Source organism: Bidens hawaiensis, unplaced genomic scaffold (genome assembly GCF_021521415.1).
Source record: "Bidens hawaiensis isolate Kalapana, Puna unplaced genomic scaffold, B.hawaiensis_p1.1 tig00001382_1, whole genome shotgun sequence".
NCBI lineage: Eukaryota > Viridiplantae > Streptophyta > Magnoliopsida > Asterales > Asteraceae > Bidens > Bidens hawaiensis.
Window position 1 is genome coordinate 2300457 of NW_027491078.1, and position 20167 is coordinate 2320623.

At 37.6% G+C, this 20167-nt stretch overlaps 1 protein-coding gene across 1 annotated transcript; it reads left to right on the plus strand.

Annotated features, from left to right (window-relative positions):
- Positions 1 to 4893: 4893 nt before the first annotated feature.
- LOC143573414 (transcription factor HRS1-like) lies at positions 4894 to 7739 on the plus strand. Its single transcript, XM_077058306.1, has 5 exons — positions 4894 to 5094; positions 5197 to 5459; positions 5536 to 5752; positions 7322 to 7398; positions 7500 to 7739. The coding sequence occupies exons 1-5, from the start codon at positions 4947 to 4949 to the stop codon at positions 7731 to 7733; spliced, it is 939 nt and encodes a 312-aa protein (XP_076914421.1). The 5' UTR covers positions 4894 to 4946; the 3' UTR covers positions 7734 to 7739.
- Positions 7740 to 20167: the final 12428 nt, after the last annotated feature.

Sequence of the window (20167 nt, forward strand, 5' to 3'; positions counted from 1 at the left end):
TAAGGAGCGACTGCAGGTCGTTCCCCTCTGAAATAAACAGAGAAAAAGTTAGAAGAAATTTAAAATCAACAAAAGGAAAGAAAGCATACCGTAAGGAACAGAGTTCGAACCGTATTCGAGGACGATCAGAACCTTCTGCGCGTCCGCCGCCTTCCAGACCCGGCTCATCCCCAACATGACCATCCCGGACTCCGCAAACCGGTAAACCGGAGATTGGATCCGAGATATCCTCGAAAACCATTCCGCCTCCTGGTAGTTGGAGGCGTGAAGGCTTGGGAGAGCTTGCCCATTCTTAAACTTCATGGCAAGGGGAATGGCGCGAGCGGAGATAAAGAAGAACTCCCGCTTCCACGCGCGAAGACTGCGCTCGGTCGCGCAAATCTTCAAACCCTTGATACGGGTTGTCAGGGTATACCACCCCTGGATGCACCTCCAAGTGTAGAAGGTCATCAGGCGGTCAACATGGGGCTCGATGCCCAAAATCCGGCACACCCACTCGAAGTGGCGAATCTTGGTGATCGCCATAGGGTGCAGCTCGGTCAAATGAACACCGTGCCTCTCAAGGACACGGTAAACAAACTTTGTCAATGGGAACCTAAGATTCCCATAGACAAAGAATGCTGCATAAACCCCGATCTTGCCTCTGGGGGCATCGTACACGGTCTGATGGGGTTCAGGAAACTCAGGCTCGAGAGGATCGAGCATGAACTTCCTGACAACATACCGGTACAGATCGCCGGGCAGAGCACACTGGCACTCGCCAGCAGTACTCTTGTCATCGGCTGTAGACTCGAGATCACGTGAAGACATCTTGCAGAAAGAAGAAAACGATTTAGGGAAAATGCTTGCCTGAAAAGGTGAGTATTTGCAGGAAATCGCTAAGAAGAAGAAGAGAAGGGTGAAAGTGTGGATTACAAAGAGCCCTCTCCCCCTTTATATACTAATCGCAATTAATGCGATGAATTTAATGCGGAGGAGAGAGAAATCGAAGGTGCAATGAAACTATGACACGTGGCAAAAAGCAAGCTGGCAACAGCTGTTGACAGGACGCGTACCATTAATTTCGCGGCCACGCGCCCGAAAAATCGCGCCCACGCGCCTGAAAAAGCGTCTGGAATGACCATGTACTGTCACGTCACCATAACTTCCTGCACGTCCTGACACAGTCAGAAGAAACCGTCGCACGACGTTTCAGAGGTTTGGACTATTCTTATCTTTCCACCAACCTTTCGAATTTCAAAATTCAAAATTTAAAAATATTAAAAAGTAAGCGGGAAAATACCCCTTACCTTGGCAAACAAGTAACCGTAAGACGGATGCGGGTACAGTGTAAAGGCAAAACCCTTCACATACCTAGCACCCGCAGGGAATTGAAGCCAAGTAAACCTTGGCGAACAAGTAACCGTAAGACTGATGCGAGTACAGTGTAAAGGCAAAACCCTTCACATACCTAGCACCCGCAGGGAATTGAGGCTAAGTATACCTTGGCGAACAAGTAACCATAAGACGGATGCGGGTACAGTGTAAAGGCAAAACCCTTCACATACCTAGCACCCGCAGGGAATTGAAGCCAAATAAACCTTGGCGAACAAGTAACCGTAAGACGGATGCGGGTACAGTGTTAATGCAAAACCCTTCACATACCTAGCACCCGCAGGGAATTAAAGCCAAATATTCCTCGGCAACCAAGTAACTATAAGACGGGTGCGGGTACAGTGTAAAGGCAAAACCCTTCACATACCTAGCACCCGCAGGGAATTGACGCCAGGAATACCTTGGAAGTAAAGTAACCGTAAGACGAGCGCTGGTACAGTGTTAAGGCAAAACCCTTCACATACCTAGCGCTCCGCTGGGAATTGAAACCAAGAAGGATCTTCTGGGCAATGCTTGCGGAAACGAAAATAACATCCCCGCATAGCGGGAACGTCGAGAACTACGTTGTTTGAAGCTCCAGGATGGAATTGGTGGTTTTAACATAATTGATCACTATGTTCAAAACTACCAAAACCTCATGGAGAATCCACACAAGTGGGACTCAACGCTCCTGACTTGCGAGGAGGTTACAGACCTACCCGCATCATACCCAAAGACCAAGCAGGAAACTCGGGAATTTCTGCAAGTGACAAGGACTTCCGCGGGAAGAATTCCCATGGAAAACCTTAAAAAACCCCTTTTCAAAACCCTTTGCTTAAGTCCAAAAGTTCACCTCACTTTATTAAACACGCATGAGAAGAACATTGGACTGGGGGACTTGAAGAGGTAGGTCCCAGCAGAGCCCAGTTGGACCCGCAAGACTCACCTTAAACAGGGACGTCTGCGCAGAAACCAACTGGATCCGCAGGACCAACCATGCTCAGAGACGTGACGTCCTTACGCGCAGTACGCAAGCTGTTCCCGCAGGAAATGCCTCCCAATGGTGAAGGACTCCGCCTGTCCCCGGAGCCTCGGATACAAGCCATCAGGGAAGGCCACCCGCGCAGCAAGGCTACACGCACAAGGCACTTAGCTCTCGATCATTCAGTGTCACCTGAAGGAATGAGCAAAGCCGGGAACAATCCCGCACAGTGGCGGGAGGGGGAATACTCCCGCCCAAATAAGCCAGTCCGTACGATACGGGAAGATCTTCTGTACTGTACCTGACGAGGTATGGGAAAAAGATCTGACTAAAGATACGACAGCTTATGGACAACAGTATGGCGAGCAGCATGCTCCTACACTGTATGTCACTATTAGCCGCTGCCTACTCACCAACTCTTGTCATACCACGTGCGTAGCCGGCAGTTGGTGGAAAAGGAATAGTATACAGCAGGCCTGGTCGCTATCAGCCGCTACCTACCCACCAACTACCAGCATGGCACGTGCTTAGGCTACTGTTGGTGGAACAGGAATACTGTTGCAGCCGGCCACACCTCCTTGGAAACCTACCTTCGGCTATAAATACCACAAATGGTATGACCATCATATCTTATCTTGTATTATCATAATATACCTGATATCTGCTCTAGCAATCTCTTAATATACATTTATATTTAAAGAGCAATCTAGTCTGATTCTCACGCCGGAGGGTGGTCACAAGGAGGAACCCCCCCTTCTCAGTGACAAGCTCACGGTGTCTGTTTTGCAGGTTATCAGAACCATCTTCTCAGGGTCTAACCCCTCGTGGGAAACATCTATCTAACCCCTAGGTTACCAGTAATCTGCCCGGGGTCCGGTTAGTGTTTCTTCAATTTATGAATTAGTTTCATTGTTTAATCAAATGTTTTAGTATAGTAGGCTAGGCTGAAGGTTGTTCTTCAAGCTTCTTTTCTTTGGCTTTACCTGGGTTCGAACCCCTTAGCTGTTGATATAGTGGGATATGATATCAAGTTTTTTAAAGGTTTTTGAATTTAGGTTCTTTTTTAAAGATTTTTTATAATAATTTGAAGAAATTAAATTTTAGATTTAATTTCGGTATCGTAATGAACCTAAATACAACCCCTTGTCGCCTCAACACCCATGTTTTTTTATTTAATTTTCGTATCGTAGCGAACCTAGCCAATAACGAAAGTATTTTTTATGTTTACTTCTGGTACGATAACGAACCTAACCGGTACTGATCAAATGTGTGTTGACTCGCCGCTGCAATGTCTACGCTTTGTTTTTTGTTTTTTTAAATATGTTAATTTTTCGAAATTATCTTTTGTGTTTAGTTTCATTACCGTGACAACCTATCGATACCGACCAAATTTCCGCCACAACCCCCGTATTTTGCCAACCGAATAAACGTGGTTTTACATATATTATTTTTTGTATCATAAGATATACACTTTCATAAGTTGTGCGCGTGCTGACACTATTTTGGATGTTCACTTATCATTTTTTTATTTAGTGTATGTGTCGTGACGAACTTCACGAATACCGACTGAATTTGCATCAAGCCGCCGTAATATAGCAGGTTTTAAACCTAATATATATTAAAAACCAAATGATATGTCTGACAAGTTTTACTATTTATGAGGTAAACCACTTAAGCCTTTTACATGTGTGCATAGCATCCCTACTTTTAATATAGGAGTTATAACAAATTCACTTTTAACATTGATTTTAATATCATTTTATGTTTACATTTGGTAAATATATATTTGTAGTCCTTAGTTTTAAGTTTCACATATATATAGTTTCACGTATATATGTTTTTGGGCTCTCAATTTAAGTTTAACATCTATACGGTTTTTGCCAATCAACTTTTGTTTTTCATGTTTCACGTATATATTTTGTTGGTTACTAAACTTTGGTGATGGAACTTTTGCCATGTAATCTTACCCTTATGAATCGAACCCACACCGACCGATTTCTCGTTGCGTGCTAATCGCAACGCGCGATAGCTTTTAAATTACTAAACAAGTTTCAATATATACTTTTGGCCCCTCAACATTTGTTTCACATATTTTATTTTTTGGCTCATCAACTTTAATAATATTTTTTTTGCCCTTACATCTTTACTTTTCGTCCATTCAACTTTGGTAATACACTTTTACCACAATACTTTTAGTGTAACGCATCGAGTTAATACTAACCGATTTCCCGTCGCGTACTCGTCACAATATTTAACCCGCTTCACTGCAACGCGCGGGTACAATTACATATTTTATTTAAATTTCTCTTTACCTACAGTGGATGATTTAAAACGTCCGTTGTACGCGACGCCCCGACTTCGACACCTTCCGATTTGTTCAAAGCTTTTCCCCAAGAAAAATAATCTACCAAACTCTCTTTCTATTCAACTTTATTATTTATTATAGATATAAATATCTCGTATTCCAAGTTTATTCCTATCCCAAATTCCAGATTTCCAGTTTAGATCCTTGTTTTCTCGTACTAACCGGATCTCTCTATGCTCATATAACTGTCAGTCAATCTAATCCAGCAAAAGTACGTGTGGGTTGGTTTTTTAGACAAAGAAAATAATGGTTACTTTCAAAGTTAATCCAAGTGACAAATTTAGAGAAAAAGTGAAGAAATGTCAAGAGTATATTGGAGCTTTAGAAGAAGAACGTAAAAAGATTCAAGTATTCGAACGTGAGCTTCCGCTTTGTCTTGAACTTGTTTCTCAAGGTACGCATGTTAATATTATTGTTAGTGTTAACTTTTCTTTTTCTATTTTGAACGGCAAATTTCTCACTTCTTGGGACTTGAACTTGGTATATGTTTTTGTAGCTATTGAAAGATGTAGACAACAAATGTCTGAGGTGATCACCGAGCATGTTAATGGTCAATCGATGTTTGATCAGTATTCTGATCAAACATCGAGTGAGTTTCCGGTTTTGGAAGAATTTATTCCGATGAAATCAACTTCATCTACACATGAAGATATTATTTTTGATGAGCTATCTCATAAATCAAAGTTCAAAGGTAGCAAAGATTGGCTTGCATCTGCTCAACTCTCAATTCAAGTCACAAGTCCAACAATTGATGAAGAGGTAATTAAATATTAATTAAGTAAATAAAATTAATTAAAAACTGGAATTTTTATTATTATATTTGTATTGATTTTAGGATTTGTTTTTGAAGAAGTTGACTATGGAGGAACACAGAAATATTGTTCATCCTCTCCAGAAGAATAATATCGCCACCCGTTCTTCGGCGGACACAGACGGTGGTGGTGGTGGCGGCGGAAACGATGGTGGAAGTAATAAGAAAGAAAGGAGGTGTTGGTCTCCAGAATTGCACCGACGGTTTCTTCATGCTCTTCAACAACTTGGTGGTGCTCATGGTATGGTTTTATATTATTATAATTATTATTATTATTATTAGAGAGAACTTCGGTTTTGATCCCCGTGGTTTCTTAAAGTTAACAATTTTGGTCTAATAGTTTATTTTAGACTTTTATGGTACAATAATTTTAATTAACTATCAGTTTTAGTCCAACCTACTAACGTCATCCACCAATCATTAGTTAATACAACTTTGAGGGTCTTTTTTGTATTTTTCATAACATTTTAACAATAAGAATTTTTGGGTTTTACTAAAATTAAGTTTTATACTTTTAGTTATTTTCTAACTATTATGGTTTCTTATATTTGTTTATATATAAGTATATACTTTTTTTTATTTTTTTACAATATTTTTTTTCAAAACCAGAGCTTTTATGCAACTGTGTATTTATTTATTTGTATTTGAATACTTTTATTTTTACTTTTTATAGCTGTAATAATATCTAGGCTTTAAAAAATAAAATATTTGTTTTTTTAAGTTCCATTTTAATTCTACACTTCTACTAACTATAAATGATTTAGAAAACTTAGTTTTTCTGCTTTTATTTCTCAGTAGTAAAAAGAGCATATATTTATTTTATATTGTTTTTTTTACTTTTCTAATGGCGTAGGGGTTTTAAAAATCTGTTTATTAATTTTAATTTTTGGTTTGTATTTTTTTAACAATTAAATTTTTGTATCCAATTGAGTTTGAAACAATTATTACGCATCTTAATCACCTTGCTAGCCCATCAAAATGACAATGGCGTTTTGGTTTGTATTTATTAAAAATGTACATTTGCATAAAAGCGTCATTTTCGAAATAAAATTATATTTATTAAAAATAAAAAGTGTACAGATATTTATATATAAACAAATATAAGAAACCATAATACTAAAAAATAACAAAAAGTATAAAACTTAATTTTGGTAAAAACCCAAAAATTCTTATTATTAAAAGTTTGTGAAAAATAAAAAGCCGACCCTCAAAGTTGTATAAACTAACGGTTGATGGATGACGTTAATGAATTGGACTAAAACTGATAGTCAATTGAAACTATTGTACCATAAAAGTTTAAAATAAACTATTAGATTAAAACTGAAAATTTTAATAAATCACATGGAACAAAATCGAAGTTCTCTCTTATTATTATTAATGGACCTGATTATGCGATTATATAAACGTAAAGTTTAATTAGGTACCTAAAGTTATGTTCCTTGTATAATGGATTGCTTATCTTTTCAATATTAAAATTGTTTAAAATAAAAAGAAATGATAGAGATATAATGTTTTATTTTATTTATCATTTCTAAAGTTAAAAAAAATGTAAACAAATTTTGTTAGTTCATATATGTATATGTGTAGGTCATATTGTGATATTGTCTATACAAGTGATTAAACGGTTAAAAATTTAAAATATATGAATAAATTTTACGTGCATGCATATGTTTATGCAAGAAACATATAAATATTAAACATTGGTATAAAGGTTTAAATAATTTATATGTTTTCGTAATAATTTAATATTGTATAATGAATCTTATCCCATGCTCATAATCATATAGACAATAATATGTTTTCTTTGCAGTTGCAACACCAAAACATATTAAGGAGCTAATGAAGGTCAATGGTCTAACAACTGATGAAATTAAAAGCCATTTACAGGTTTGTGTTTAATTTTATTTTACATATATGTTTGTATTTTTAGCATTGATTTGGTGCATGATAGAAGAATTAACACGTTCTTTACATTTGGATCTAAATAGAAATATCGATTGCATATAAGAAAGTTGAGCCCTACGATCAATCACGACGCACACACTCCCCAGCTAGTGATGGTTGGCCGAATATGGATGCCACCACTGAATTACACCACCAATGCTGCTTCATCTCCGCTAGCAAATGACATGATCAATAATGCAAAAGTAGCATACGCTCCAATGGCTTCTCTACCACAATCTATAACGACTTCTTCCTATAAAACGAAACAATGCAATTAAGCAATAATCGTGCTGATCGCCACCGAGTCACCAGACTTAATCTTGGTTTGTTTAGCTACAAGTTACCACCAATTGTGCCTTTTATAGATTAATGTGAAATTTTTGTGAAAGACCCTTGTGTACAAGGCTACTCTTAATGGTTGTTTTCATTCACTATCATGTTTTCTTTTGTAGTAACATTTTTTTAACGTATGAGATTCCATATATACATCATTTTCACGTTTTATTGTGCCTTTTTGTTTCTTATGGATTGTGAATGTGGGACGGTTAACCTGGGTTGTAAGCTAAAAAGAAAGTTAGAACCACGTTTTGAATCATGTGTGGATCTAACCAAAACTATTAACAATCCAGTTTGTAATAAAGTTCGTAAATCCATGTTGGGAAGTTTAAAGTCAGGGTCAAATTATGTATTTTGTGAAAATTCAAGTGATGATAGTTGTATAAACGTTTGTAATAAAAATGAATGTTCTTCCTCTGACTCAGATTATGAAACCATTTGTAATGAAACTTTTGTTGAAAAATGTGTCAACGAAAGTAGGCCTGTTGAGGTAAACATATCAAGTTGTTTATCATCAAGTTGTGAGACTGAGGATAATTCAAGTAAAAGCAAAGTTTTTAAAAATGAAAAGGCAAGTACTTCGTGTAAATATGTTCCACCAAATAACCGATCATTTTCTCAAACAACCAGTCAATTTAGAAATCCTTAGCCATACAACTTCTGTGACAACAACTACTATGGTCATTATCAACAAAATTTTGTTGATCCATATTATATAAATGTGTTTTATAATCATGTTCCTTTCCAAAGATCACCTCTCCCACCACACCAACCACATTATAGTTCAGATGAGTTCTTTGGCACTCCCAGGAGAAAGTGTTGTTTTGTGTGTGGTCACTCTTCTCACCTTGCAAGACATTGCAAGAACTGGTTCAAGCAACAAATTGATATTCAAAGGTGGCTTAGTCAGTCCCCAAAAGGAGCTTTCAGTAGCCCTGATTCAAGGACTGATCAAGCTGATAGTGAACCCAGTGAAATGGATGTGAGATCCAAAGTTAATAAAGTAAAACACAAAAAGAAACCCTTTTGGAAATCCAAAAAGGATAAAATCAAAAAGGATCCTAAGACTGTAATGTGTCACAACAACAATAACAACGGTAGCGGGCAGGGTTCGAGCGGCTATGCTGGGAAGTACCCGAAGTGCAACAGGTGCAACTATCATCACGCTGGCCCGTGTGACCGTGTCAAGTGTCTGAGATGCGGAAAGATGGGTCACAATGCAAAGGAATGTAGAGGAGACCTTACGGCAAAGGGTGCTCCTAAACCACCTATGACGGCTAAGGGATGTTTCGAATGTGGTCAGGAAGATCATTTCAGGAAAGATTGTCCCAAACTGAAACATAACGACAACAACGGGGGTAATGGAAGTGGCAGTGGTGGTGGAAACAATGGTAATGGAAGAGCTTTTGTTATTGGGTCGGGTCAAGCCCGCAATGATCCGTACGTGGTGACTGGTAAGTTCCCTGTGAACGATTGTTTTGCTTCTGTATTGTTTGACACTGGAGCTGATAGGAGTTTTGTGTCGAAAGCCTTTAGTCAACTCTTAGACTTAACTCCAACCCCGTTAGATGCTAAGTTTCCAGTAGAATTAGCCGACGGAAAGTCTGTAGAAACGACTCATGTACTTGCGGGATGTAAGTTAAAATTGTCAGGTCATGTTTTTGATATCGACCTTATTCCTTTTACACTTAGTAGTTTCGATGTCGTGGTCGGCATGGACTGGTTATCCGAGAACCGAGCGGAGATTATATGTCACGACAAGATAGTCCACATTTCTACCCCTTCCGGCGAGTTCATTTCGATTCGGGGCGAGAGAAGCAGCATGACCACCATCGTTATCACCCTCATGAAGGCGCAGAGGTATCTACGAAAGGGTCATCCGGCAATTTTGGCAAATATTGTTGAGAAACCCGCGGAGGAGAAGCGAATTGAAGATATACCGATCGTGCGAGATTTTCCGGAAGTATTCCCGGAGGATTTGCCTGGACTCCCTCCTATACGACAAGTCGAATTCCAAATCGAGTTGACACCCGGTGCAGCACCCATAGCACGAGCCCCGTATCGGCTCGCACCGGCGGAGCTTCAGGAACTGTCCACTCAGTTGCAAGATTTATTGGATAAAGGTTTTATCCGACCTAGCTCATCGCCATGGGGAGCCCCCATCTTATTTGTCCGAAAGAAGGACGGGACTTTCCACATGTGTATCGACTACCGGGAGTTGAACAAGGTGACGGTCAAGAACCGTTATCCTCTACCTCGAATTGATGATCTGTTTGACCAGCTCCAAGGATCGAGTTACTACTCGAAGATCGATCTGCGGTCTGGTTACCATCAATTAAGAGTGCGCGAAGAAGATATCTCAAAGACGGCTTTCAGAACACGGTATGGTCACTACGAGTTTTCGGTTATGCCTTTTGGCCTAACCAACGCACCAGCCGTATTTATGGATCTCATGAATCAAGTATGCAAGGCGTACCTCGACAAGTTTGTGATTGTGTTTATTGACGATATCTTGGTCTATTCCAAGGACGAGGCTGACCACGAAGAACACCTGAGGTTAATTCTGGAATTATTGAAGAAGGAACAACTGTACGCTAAACTCTAGAAATGCGAATTTTGGCTTCGCGAGGTTCACTTTTTTAGGACATGTAATCAACGAGAATGGTATCCATGTCGATCCCGGTAAGGTAGAGGCCATCAAAAACTGGGAAGCACCTAAGACTCCGACTGAGGTGCGGCAATTCCTAGGACTGACTGGCTACTACCGGCGTTTCATCAAGGGATTTTCAAAGATTGCTCAACCCCTCACCGCTTTGACTCACAAGGGTACTAAGTACAATTGGGGAGACGCGCAAGAATCCGCTTTCCAACTGTTGAAAACCGAACTTTGTAGCGCCCCTATTTTAGCCCTACCCGAGGGAACGGAGAATTTTGAGGTACATTGTGACGCATCGATACAAGGTCTCGGTTGTGTGCTGATGCAACTCGAGAGGGTTATAGCTTATGCCTCTCGACAACTACGGATTCACGAGAAGAACTACACGACCCATGATTTGGAACTCGGAGCTGTGGTGTTTGCCCTTAAGATATGGAGGCATTACATGTACGGTACCAAGTTTACCATTTACACCGACCACAAGAGTCTCCAACATATCTACGATCAGAAGGAGCTGAGCATGCGACAGCGTCGTTGGGTCGAGCTGCTTAAGGATTATGATTGTGCCATCAAGTACCACCCTGGCAAGGCCAATGTAGTGGCCGACGCTCTCAGCAAGAAAGAAACAGATAAACCCAGACGAGTGCGAGCATTGCAACTCACGATTCATGCCAACTTACCAGATCAGATTCGCGAGGCGCAGCTCGAAGCTTTGAAGGATGATAATCTCCCATCAGAACTCATGCGGGGCATGAACAAGCAACTTGAAACCAAATCGGACGGGGTCCGATATTTTGATAACCGGATTTGGGTTCCACGATACGGAGAGTTGAGAACTATAGTGATGGACGAAGCTCACAAGTCCCGATATTCTATCCACCCTGGCTCAGATAAAATGTACCATGACTTAAAGGCACTTTACTGGTGGCCAAATATGAAAGCCGACATTGCCACCTACATGAGCAAATGCTTGACTTGTGCCAGAGTCAAGATAGAATACCAGAAACCATCTGGCCTGCTACAGCAACCGGAACTTCCAATGTGGAAATGGGAACACATTTCAATGGATTTTATCACGGGATTACCTAAAACACCGACGGGATACGATACCATCTGGGTGATCGTTGACCGGTTGACTAAGTCTGCACACTTCTTAGCGATTAAGGAATCGGATAAAATGGAAAGATTGACTCGTGTCTACATGAAGGAAGTAGTGTCTAGACACGGAGTGCCTGTCTCAATCATTTCTGATCGAGATTCCCGTTTTACTTCGCATTTTTGGAAGTCGCTACAGAGCGCACTAGACACCCATCTTGATATGAGCACAGCATACCATCCTCAGACGGATGGGCAAAGTGAACGAACTATTCAGACCTTAGAGGATATGTTGCGTGCATGCGTGTTGGATTTCGGAAAAAGTTGGGAACCTCACTTACCTTTGGTAGAGTTTTCGTATAATAACAGCTACCACGCAAGTATTAAAGCAGCGGTTTGAAGCACTGTACGAACTGAAGTGTCGATCACATCTCTGCTGGGCAGAGGTGGGTGACAGCCAAATCACTGGTCCAGAACTAGTACTCGAAACTTCGGAAAAGATTGTTCAAATCCGAAACCGCATGGCAGCAGCACGAGATCGCCAAAAGAGTTACGCCGACAAGCGCCGAAAACCCCTCGAATTTCAAGTGAACGACCAAGTATTACTCAAAGTCTCATCTTGGAAAGGTGTGGTTCGCTTTGGGAAGCGAAACAAACTCAATCCACGATACGTTGGTCCTTACCGGATAACTGAGCGCATTGGTCCGGTGGCGTACCGACTGGACTTACCAGCGGAACTCAGCAGTGTACACAATGTTTTTCACGTATCAAATTTGAAGAAATGCCTATCTGATGAAACCCAAGCAGTTCTTTGGACGAATTGCAAGTTGATGAACAGTTACGCTTCATTGAAGAACCAGTCGAAGTTTTGGATTGGGAAACCAAAACACTCAAGCACAGTAAAATTCCAATTGTTAAGGTTCGTTGGAACTCGAGACGTGGACCGGAGTTCACGTGGGAACGCGAGGATCAAATGATGAAAAAGTATCATCACCTTTTTAAAGGGCTGACCAAACACAGGAAACCGCGAAACCCGACAAACCGTCAGAAATCACCGGAGGTATGAATTAAATTTCGGGACGAAATTTCTTTCTACTAGGGGATGATATGACAAACTGAAAATTTTTCTTACTTTTTCAGACACTCATCACGACTTGACTCAAATTTTCGGGACGAAAATTCTTTAACATGGGAATTATGTGACAATCGTCAATTTCAGGTTAACTCCGTTAACTCAACTCCGTCAATTCAAACTTAAAGATTACTGAATCTATAACGCATACCTCATTACATTTAAACTAGGGTTTAAATGACGCTTAACGCTTACTACATGTGTAGTCTTTCGGGATTTGCACCGAAACGCAAACGAGTTGACGCAAACGATTGGTGAAAAAACGAAAAACGTCAAAACAATAATTATGTGATGATTATGTGTTAGACTTATGTGTTATGTGATAACATTGTTATAAACGTTAACTCAATGTGCTAGAACTAGTTAATTAAGTTAGAAAAGTAACATTTGAAAGTGGAGGTACCTAGATGTAACATGTTATTATTATTAATAATAATAAACCTAAAACCCTAACTCTCCTCTTCCTTTCTCTCCTAAACCGACGGCAGCCTCTAACCCCCCCCCCCCTTGCGATCGGCCTTCATACACACACATACAATCAAGATTGTTCAAGTTTGATTGAAGATTAAGGTGCTAGGAAGGTATAAACGACTATCCTATGCATCCTTTATACTTAATTTCGATTTTTAATGGGTTAATTACAAACCCTAGATTCCGAAAATTTCATATATTGTGTTCATATGATTTTTGTTTGATTTGATGATGTATTGATGATGATTTGATAACTAGAATTGATATTATTACATGTTAATTGTTGTGTCTTTGATTTTGAGATCAAATAAAACCCTAACCATGTATGTATGGTGTAATTGATATGCATGGATAGTGGTTATGGTGTTTAGAGTGTTATATGAACGGATTATGATCCATAGATGGTTAATATGTTGAGTTTTGTTGCAAACAGTTTCTGGACAGATTGTGTTGTTGATGTTCAATTGACTGTATCTGGGTGTAAATGTGAAAATTGGTTGAGATTATTGATACTACAGTAAACTAGGTTGAGTCTAGTTTCTAAATAATATAAATTTGCAATTTTTGGACGTGTAAAAGTTAACCTTTATGATTTTACAAAAACGTTGTGCAAAGCTGAGTTGTTAGACCTGCTGTTAGGTTTTTTTGTAAATGTTATATCTCAAGAACTACTAGACCAATTGGGTTGGTTCCACTTCTGGAAGTTTACTTATTGAGTTAGGAACCTAACCCAAGTGGTCTTGCACTTGTTGGATTTTTCATTTAACGGGAATTTCAAATAACATTCTGTTGCGCATAAATTTGACTGTTGTGAGTTTGCTGTGGTAAATCGATCATTGTGAGAAATATATGTGGAATAAAAAATAAAATAAAATATGTTCTGGAAACCTAATACATATATGCTTTTGTGATGATTTTTGGTAAATTAATTGAGATGCTATGATCGGTGGAATAGACTAGTTTTACAAGTAGAATTCTGTCGTTAAGAAACTAGTTGCTGAATTTTGTAAAAGTTGCATGAAACATGGTATTTGCTAATTAATTGTCGTGTTTTGACCAAATTGCCCTTGAGGGGAATGATTTCTAATTAATTGTCGTGTTTTGACCAAATTGCCCTTGCGGGGAATAATTGCTAGTTAATTGTTATGTGTTGACCAAATTGCCCTCACGGGGAGTAATTGCTAGTGATGTACATTATTAATACATGACACGTAAATAATTGCTCACACATGTAGTGTATCACAAATGTACTTGTTAAAGTCACACACGATTCACAAACGAAACACGAAACATATTGTGTGCATAGGTATTATGTGCCGAGTCTAGAGACTCGATAATAGTTCCGACACTTAGAAAAATCTCTTTGTTGTTTTAGAACGCTAGAGAGAGTTTTCTGTGACGCGCATCACTTGTTGATTTATTTTTGGGAATTCTTCGCAAACAGTGAGTTTCACTTACCCCTTTAAACTGTTTTAAACGCTTTTCACTTGGGGGAGATAACATACTCCGAAAACGCATTTAAGATTTTGTTAGTAAATTATATATCACTTGTAAAGGCTAAGTGGCAAACGAAACAATTGAAGTCCTACACATCGAACCGGTTAATATTTGGATAATAGCGAGTCACTGTTGAGAAGTACTACTGGGTTTGACAAACCCCACCCAACGCTAAACTCTACTGGAGGTCGAGCAGGTGTAATTTTGGCTAACACGTACCATGGTCTGGATGACCTGGTGACAAGGCACTTGATAAACAGTCAGCTTCGGTGTCGAACACTTAGTAATACTTGTTGTATAGGCTACCTACCTATCGATATATAATTGATTTAACGCAAAACGCTGAACGCAAAACGCTGAACGCAAAACGCTGAACGCAAACGCTAAACGCTTTATTTTATATAAACTTGTGAACTCACCAACCTTGTGTTGACACTTTTAGTATGTTATTCTCAGGTAGCTGAGGCGGGCGCGCGGTATAGGATCATGCATGGTTTTTGAACATTCTGATATGCAAACATGTTTTTAACTATTATTACTTGGGTTTTTAAGTCGTCCTGCGTGACGCAACTTTAGTCTTTTGGTTTTTACGCTTCCGCGCCTATTTTCATTTAAACGTTTTTATGGTTTGATTATAACTAATGATTCCGATCCTGTTAGTTCACACCCTCTGACAGTAAAACTCCGTTAGTGGATTTTGAGGGTGTGACATGTAAAGTCTGAGGATTCACCAAAAATAGTTTCAAAATCAATAAAAGAAAAGTCCAAAACTGACAAAATCAAGGAACAAGTTTTTGCTTGGATTCCTAAGGACTGTTCTTCATCAAGTGAGACTCCACCAAGAAATAAATGGTTTTCAGGAAATAAAATCAAGTTTGGTCGATTTACGGTTGACCTTCCAGGGATAAAAGTATCCCGGGAACCCATGTCTATTTGAACGTTTAGTGCATGCAGGGTCAATCAAGAAGGACTATCAATAGTATTAGGTACTTAGATAGTGATTGCACCCGACATATGATGGGAGAAGAACTCTTGCTATTTGATGTTAAACCATTTGATGGCGGATTCGAGTCTTTCATAAGCGACATGGGAGGACAAACTTCATGGAAGGGAATCCTTGTTTAAATGGTTCAATAACAACTTTTCGAGCGTTTCTCAAACCAACCTCGTCCAACTGCTTCTCTCAAGTGATGGATCCAGCATCAGCTGTTGGATCTCGGTTTGAATCTCTTCAACTTTATCATACAATGTGATAATGCTTGCTTAAGATAGTCCATCTGACAACAACTTTGCTGACCTTTTCACTAAAGCCATCGATCATGCCCGATTTGAATTTCTGGTCTAATCGCTCGGCATAATCAATTTTGATTAAAACAACCTATCTATCTTTTTGTTTATAAAATTGTAAATATTTTTCAAATATATCACAATTTTAGAGGGAGAAAATTGAGTTAAGTTTAACTCATCAAAAAGATTTTCAGTCTGCTTTCAAGAAAAACTAAACGAGTCATTTGACTAAACAAAAAGATTTTACTCCTATTAAAGAAAAATTTCAAAAATTCAAAAAGTATTATCCCGCTTAGAGGGAGCTCCTTCGTAGAGGGAGTCAGATATTTAAGATTTTCAATTAAGAATTGATCCAACCATGTGAAAAATGATAGTACATTGGTATGCAATGATCTTAGCGCATGAAAAGAGTAGATCAAAAGTCCACAAAATCATTCACAGATGTGTAGGTAGGCTTGACAAACAAGTAAGTGTCGGGTGATATAAACCTAAATTCCTGCCGGTACTAGTGGATATACGATTGTGAAGCGGTTGCATGATTACATGAAGTCATATTCATGAAGGTAGAAATGTAATTATACATGTCATACCCAAGCCTCTCTTTACCTGATCACAGTTGTCTTATGAAATAAGTGTCAATTTTTAATCTTTATTTAAGTCAAGAAAAGCCTCATAGAAAGGCAAGAAAAAGAAAAACAAAAGAGTCAAGAAAAGAAAACGAAAAACAGAAAAACAAAAGAAAAATCAAGAAAAAGAGTCGAAAAAGAGTCTATCTTAGGATTTTAACTTCTGTTTTATTTCTTCATTTATTTTGATTCAAGCCTTGGACTTTCTCTGTTTGTAGTCATACAAGACCTGATTGTTAAGGCCCTGAATCTTCTGCTTTCTTTTAATCTTTCTAGATTGAGTCAAGTGTGCAAAAATAAAGCATAAAGTGTCAAGTATGTTAATAAGAGTACTGTGATCAAATAAGAAAGGTTTAAGTTAAGTTGAGGTGATATGTCAACACAAAGTAAGCCCAAGATATAATGGAATTAGTAACATGTCTGATTAAGTGGGGACCACATAAGCACCGTGCCTAATTGTACTTTAAACGTATCACTTTGGCATCAAAACACTTGTCAGGTTAAACAAATGGACGATATTTACAGTCGGTGATGAAATTGTGACATAATAATATCAAAATGGAAACGCGATCTAGGGCTTTGCAAATCAATATGATTCCATGTTGTGATCTTTCTCACAAAATTATTAAAATCGTTAGAAAATTCTGTAAATATTATTGATGTATAATATTGATTTCATCTTTACTCATATCTTTTATTGTTTATTTTGATTTTGTTTTATTTTAGTTTCAACATCAAAATGTTATGTATATATTTTCGTTATTTTTAAAATATATGAAAATGCCAAAAAGATTTTAAATTTTTATTATGTTAGTACATATTTTGTTAAACTTTGTTTCATTCAAAATCATGTGTTTTGTTGTCAAGGTCGTTCATGCAAAGTTCGTTGGAAATCTGGGACTTAAGCAAATCATTTACAAGTTGAGGGACTGAAATTAGGAGGGCCTATGAACGATTTCTTCTTGACCCTCGAGAGGGTCTGTGAGCGAATCTTATCGTTCTAAGTTTTGTGCAGCTATACATGGATAGGTAGATCAAGATCAAGTCTGCTTGGAGTTGCAGATATTGAAGAGCTTAAAAGAAAACGAGAACGTGAAAGTTGGTGGCTGAACTTAAAAAGGAACTGATTGTATCTGAAGACAAGGAAAGAAACCAGTCGGCTCAAGAAAGTCAACAAAAGAAAATTAGATGTCGAGCCTCCCGCATCTGATGTTTCTAAAATTTGCTGTGGCCGATCATTCCCGGAAATAAGATGGAAATTCAAGTCTACAAGACTAGAAAATAAAGAACTGTTCAAGATCCTGAATCAAGACAAGTACTAAGTTTCAAGAAATAAAGACGAAACAAAGAACTTGACGAAGGTTTCACGACATACTCAATCCTAGAGGGAGATTGTAGGGCCAATATTATATATTGTTTTTAGGATTGTATATGTCGTTTTAGTTTGCTTTTAGTTGGTGTATTACGTACTCGGTACGTTTATTTTGTAGGTTTATTATGTAAACTTTACAGAAATTGGGACCCTATATAAAGAGTCACTTAACCCATTTCTCCAACACCAACCCCTTTTCACAACTCTTTTGGAAATAAAGAAGTTTCTCTCTAACTTCTTCTTCTCTCTTATCTTCAAGCAAATAAACTAAACAAAACTAAGATTCGAGATTCGAGTGTCGTTGGTGATTTTCGCTAACCAACAACACGGATTGATCCGAGGCAAGTCTTGAGATCCATCTAGAGGACCTACAATTTCACATTAATTACATTAATCTTTAAATATATACCATATTAATCATTCTATTATTTCTTTTTAAATCTTTCTTCCATTAATGATTATTAATTAAATTTTTCTAGTTCCCTTTAAAATTATTCTTTTATTCCCTCTATTAATTACACTGTTATTAAGTACACCTATATTAGTATAACATGTCTAAACTATTATAATTGTGCGTTCTCAGTTGTTCAACACATAAATAATTATGCAATTATAGTGGTACGTTGAGGCAATTACGAAAGTGCGTCTAAAACAACATGTAATTTAGCGGACACATGCACACTCACCCTATATATTTGCTTTTTGAATGACACACTCACCCTATATACACATGTCTTCATTGATATTTTATATGTATTATATGCAAAAAAAAATCACTTTATTTCGTACGTAATTTAGCCGACACAAAAATAGCTACTTATGTATGTATGAGATTGAAATTTTAAATTATGTAAAAATAAAATTTATTTGCAAAATGTTAGAGGGAATTAAAAATTTTAATTAGTAGCATGAATAGAGGGAGATTTAGGAAGAAATAATAGAAGGATAAATATGGTAATATGGTAATATTTAAAAACTAATCTAATTAATGTAAAATAATAATTTCAATAAGAATGCTTGTTACATGTGTTCTTAGGACATATATTAGGAAATCTCTTTGATAATATCATCCATTAAAAAAAAGAGTAGTTAACTTGGTTATAGCTTTATCTTGGGGCAGATATATTTCTCATTTAGTTAAACAATGGAGCTTATTCTAGAGTCATAATTATGATTTAATTAATAGTTAAATATAAAAATGTCAAACCCGCAACTAGAAATATGGAAGTCAAGTGTAACAAAAAGCCAGATATTTAGAAAAAGGAATATAAGATCAAACTCTAAGGATATTTTTGGTTGGAGGTAATGAAATGAGGGGGAATGGAATGGAAGAAGGAATGGAATGGACAAGGGAATGGAATGGATCATTACCATTCCATTTTCTTGTTTGGTTAACCTATGAGAATGAAATCAATTATTCATTTTTATTGTTTGGTATCCAAAAAAAAATTGTAGAAATGAAAAAGAAACAATAAAAACACTCATATCTCAAAATACTTTTTTAACCCAAAAAAATAAAAATAAATAAAATAAATAAATAACCTTACAATGGCGACGGTGGTAACTCAGGTGACGAAAATGGTGGTGGCGGTGGTGATGGTGGTGGCGGCGGTGGTGGTGTCGATGGAGTTGGTGGTGGTGTCGATGGTAGTGGTGGTGGTGGTTGTTAGGTGGTGGTGGTGTTGAGAAAGTAGGGTGAAGAAGAAATTGAATGAAAAAAAAAAGAGGGTGAGAAGGAATGGTTTTAATGGAATGGGATTCCTTATGTAATGGATGATTCCATTCTATTGAGCAACCAAACACCACATTTTTCATTTCCACGTAATGAATCATTCCATTCCTACAGTTATTCCTACATACCAAACGCTACCTAAATATCAAAATGCAATATTTTCAAAAAAGCATTGAAATTAAAAAATTTATACGAACATTAACGCCTATTGATATAATGTTATCTACGACCCACATAAACTGAAGGAAAAGAGTCTTGACTCTTGGGTATGCAAGAACATAAAAAGCTACTAAAACTAAAAGAACAAGCAATGGCATATATTAAGTGAATGTTAATATGTATTTAATACATGAATTGAATCATCAAAATTAACCATATATACACAAGACTACAATAGGACGTTTGAGTTGTATTTTAATTATTTTTTTTTAAACAGTTAATACTTTATTGTTTATTGTTTATGTTTATGTTATATGTTGAAGATGATAATATAATGAATAAACAAATG

Bases quoted from the DNA above. Each gene is read 5' to 3' on its own strand.
- LOC143573414 (XM_077058306.1), top strand. From the start codon at position 4,947: ATGGTTACTTTCAAAGTTAATCCAAGTGACAAATTTAGAGAAAAAGTG. The intron at 5,095-5,196 runs GTACGCATGTTA...ATGTTTTTGTAG, and splicing joins TCTTGAACTTGTTTCTCAAG to CTATTGAAAGATGTAGACAA. The intron at 5,753-7,321 runs GTATGGTTTTAT...TTTTCTTTGCAG, and splicing joins ACAACTTGGTGGTGCTCATG to TTGCAACACCAAAACATATT.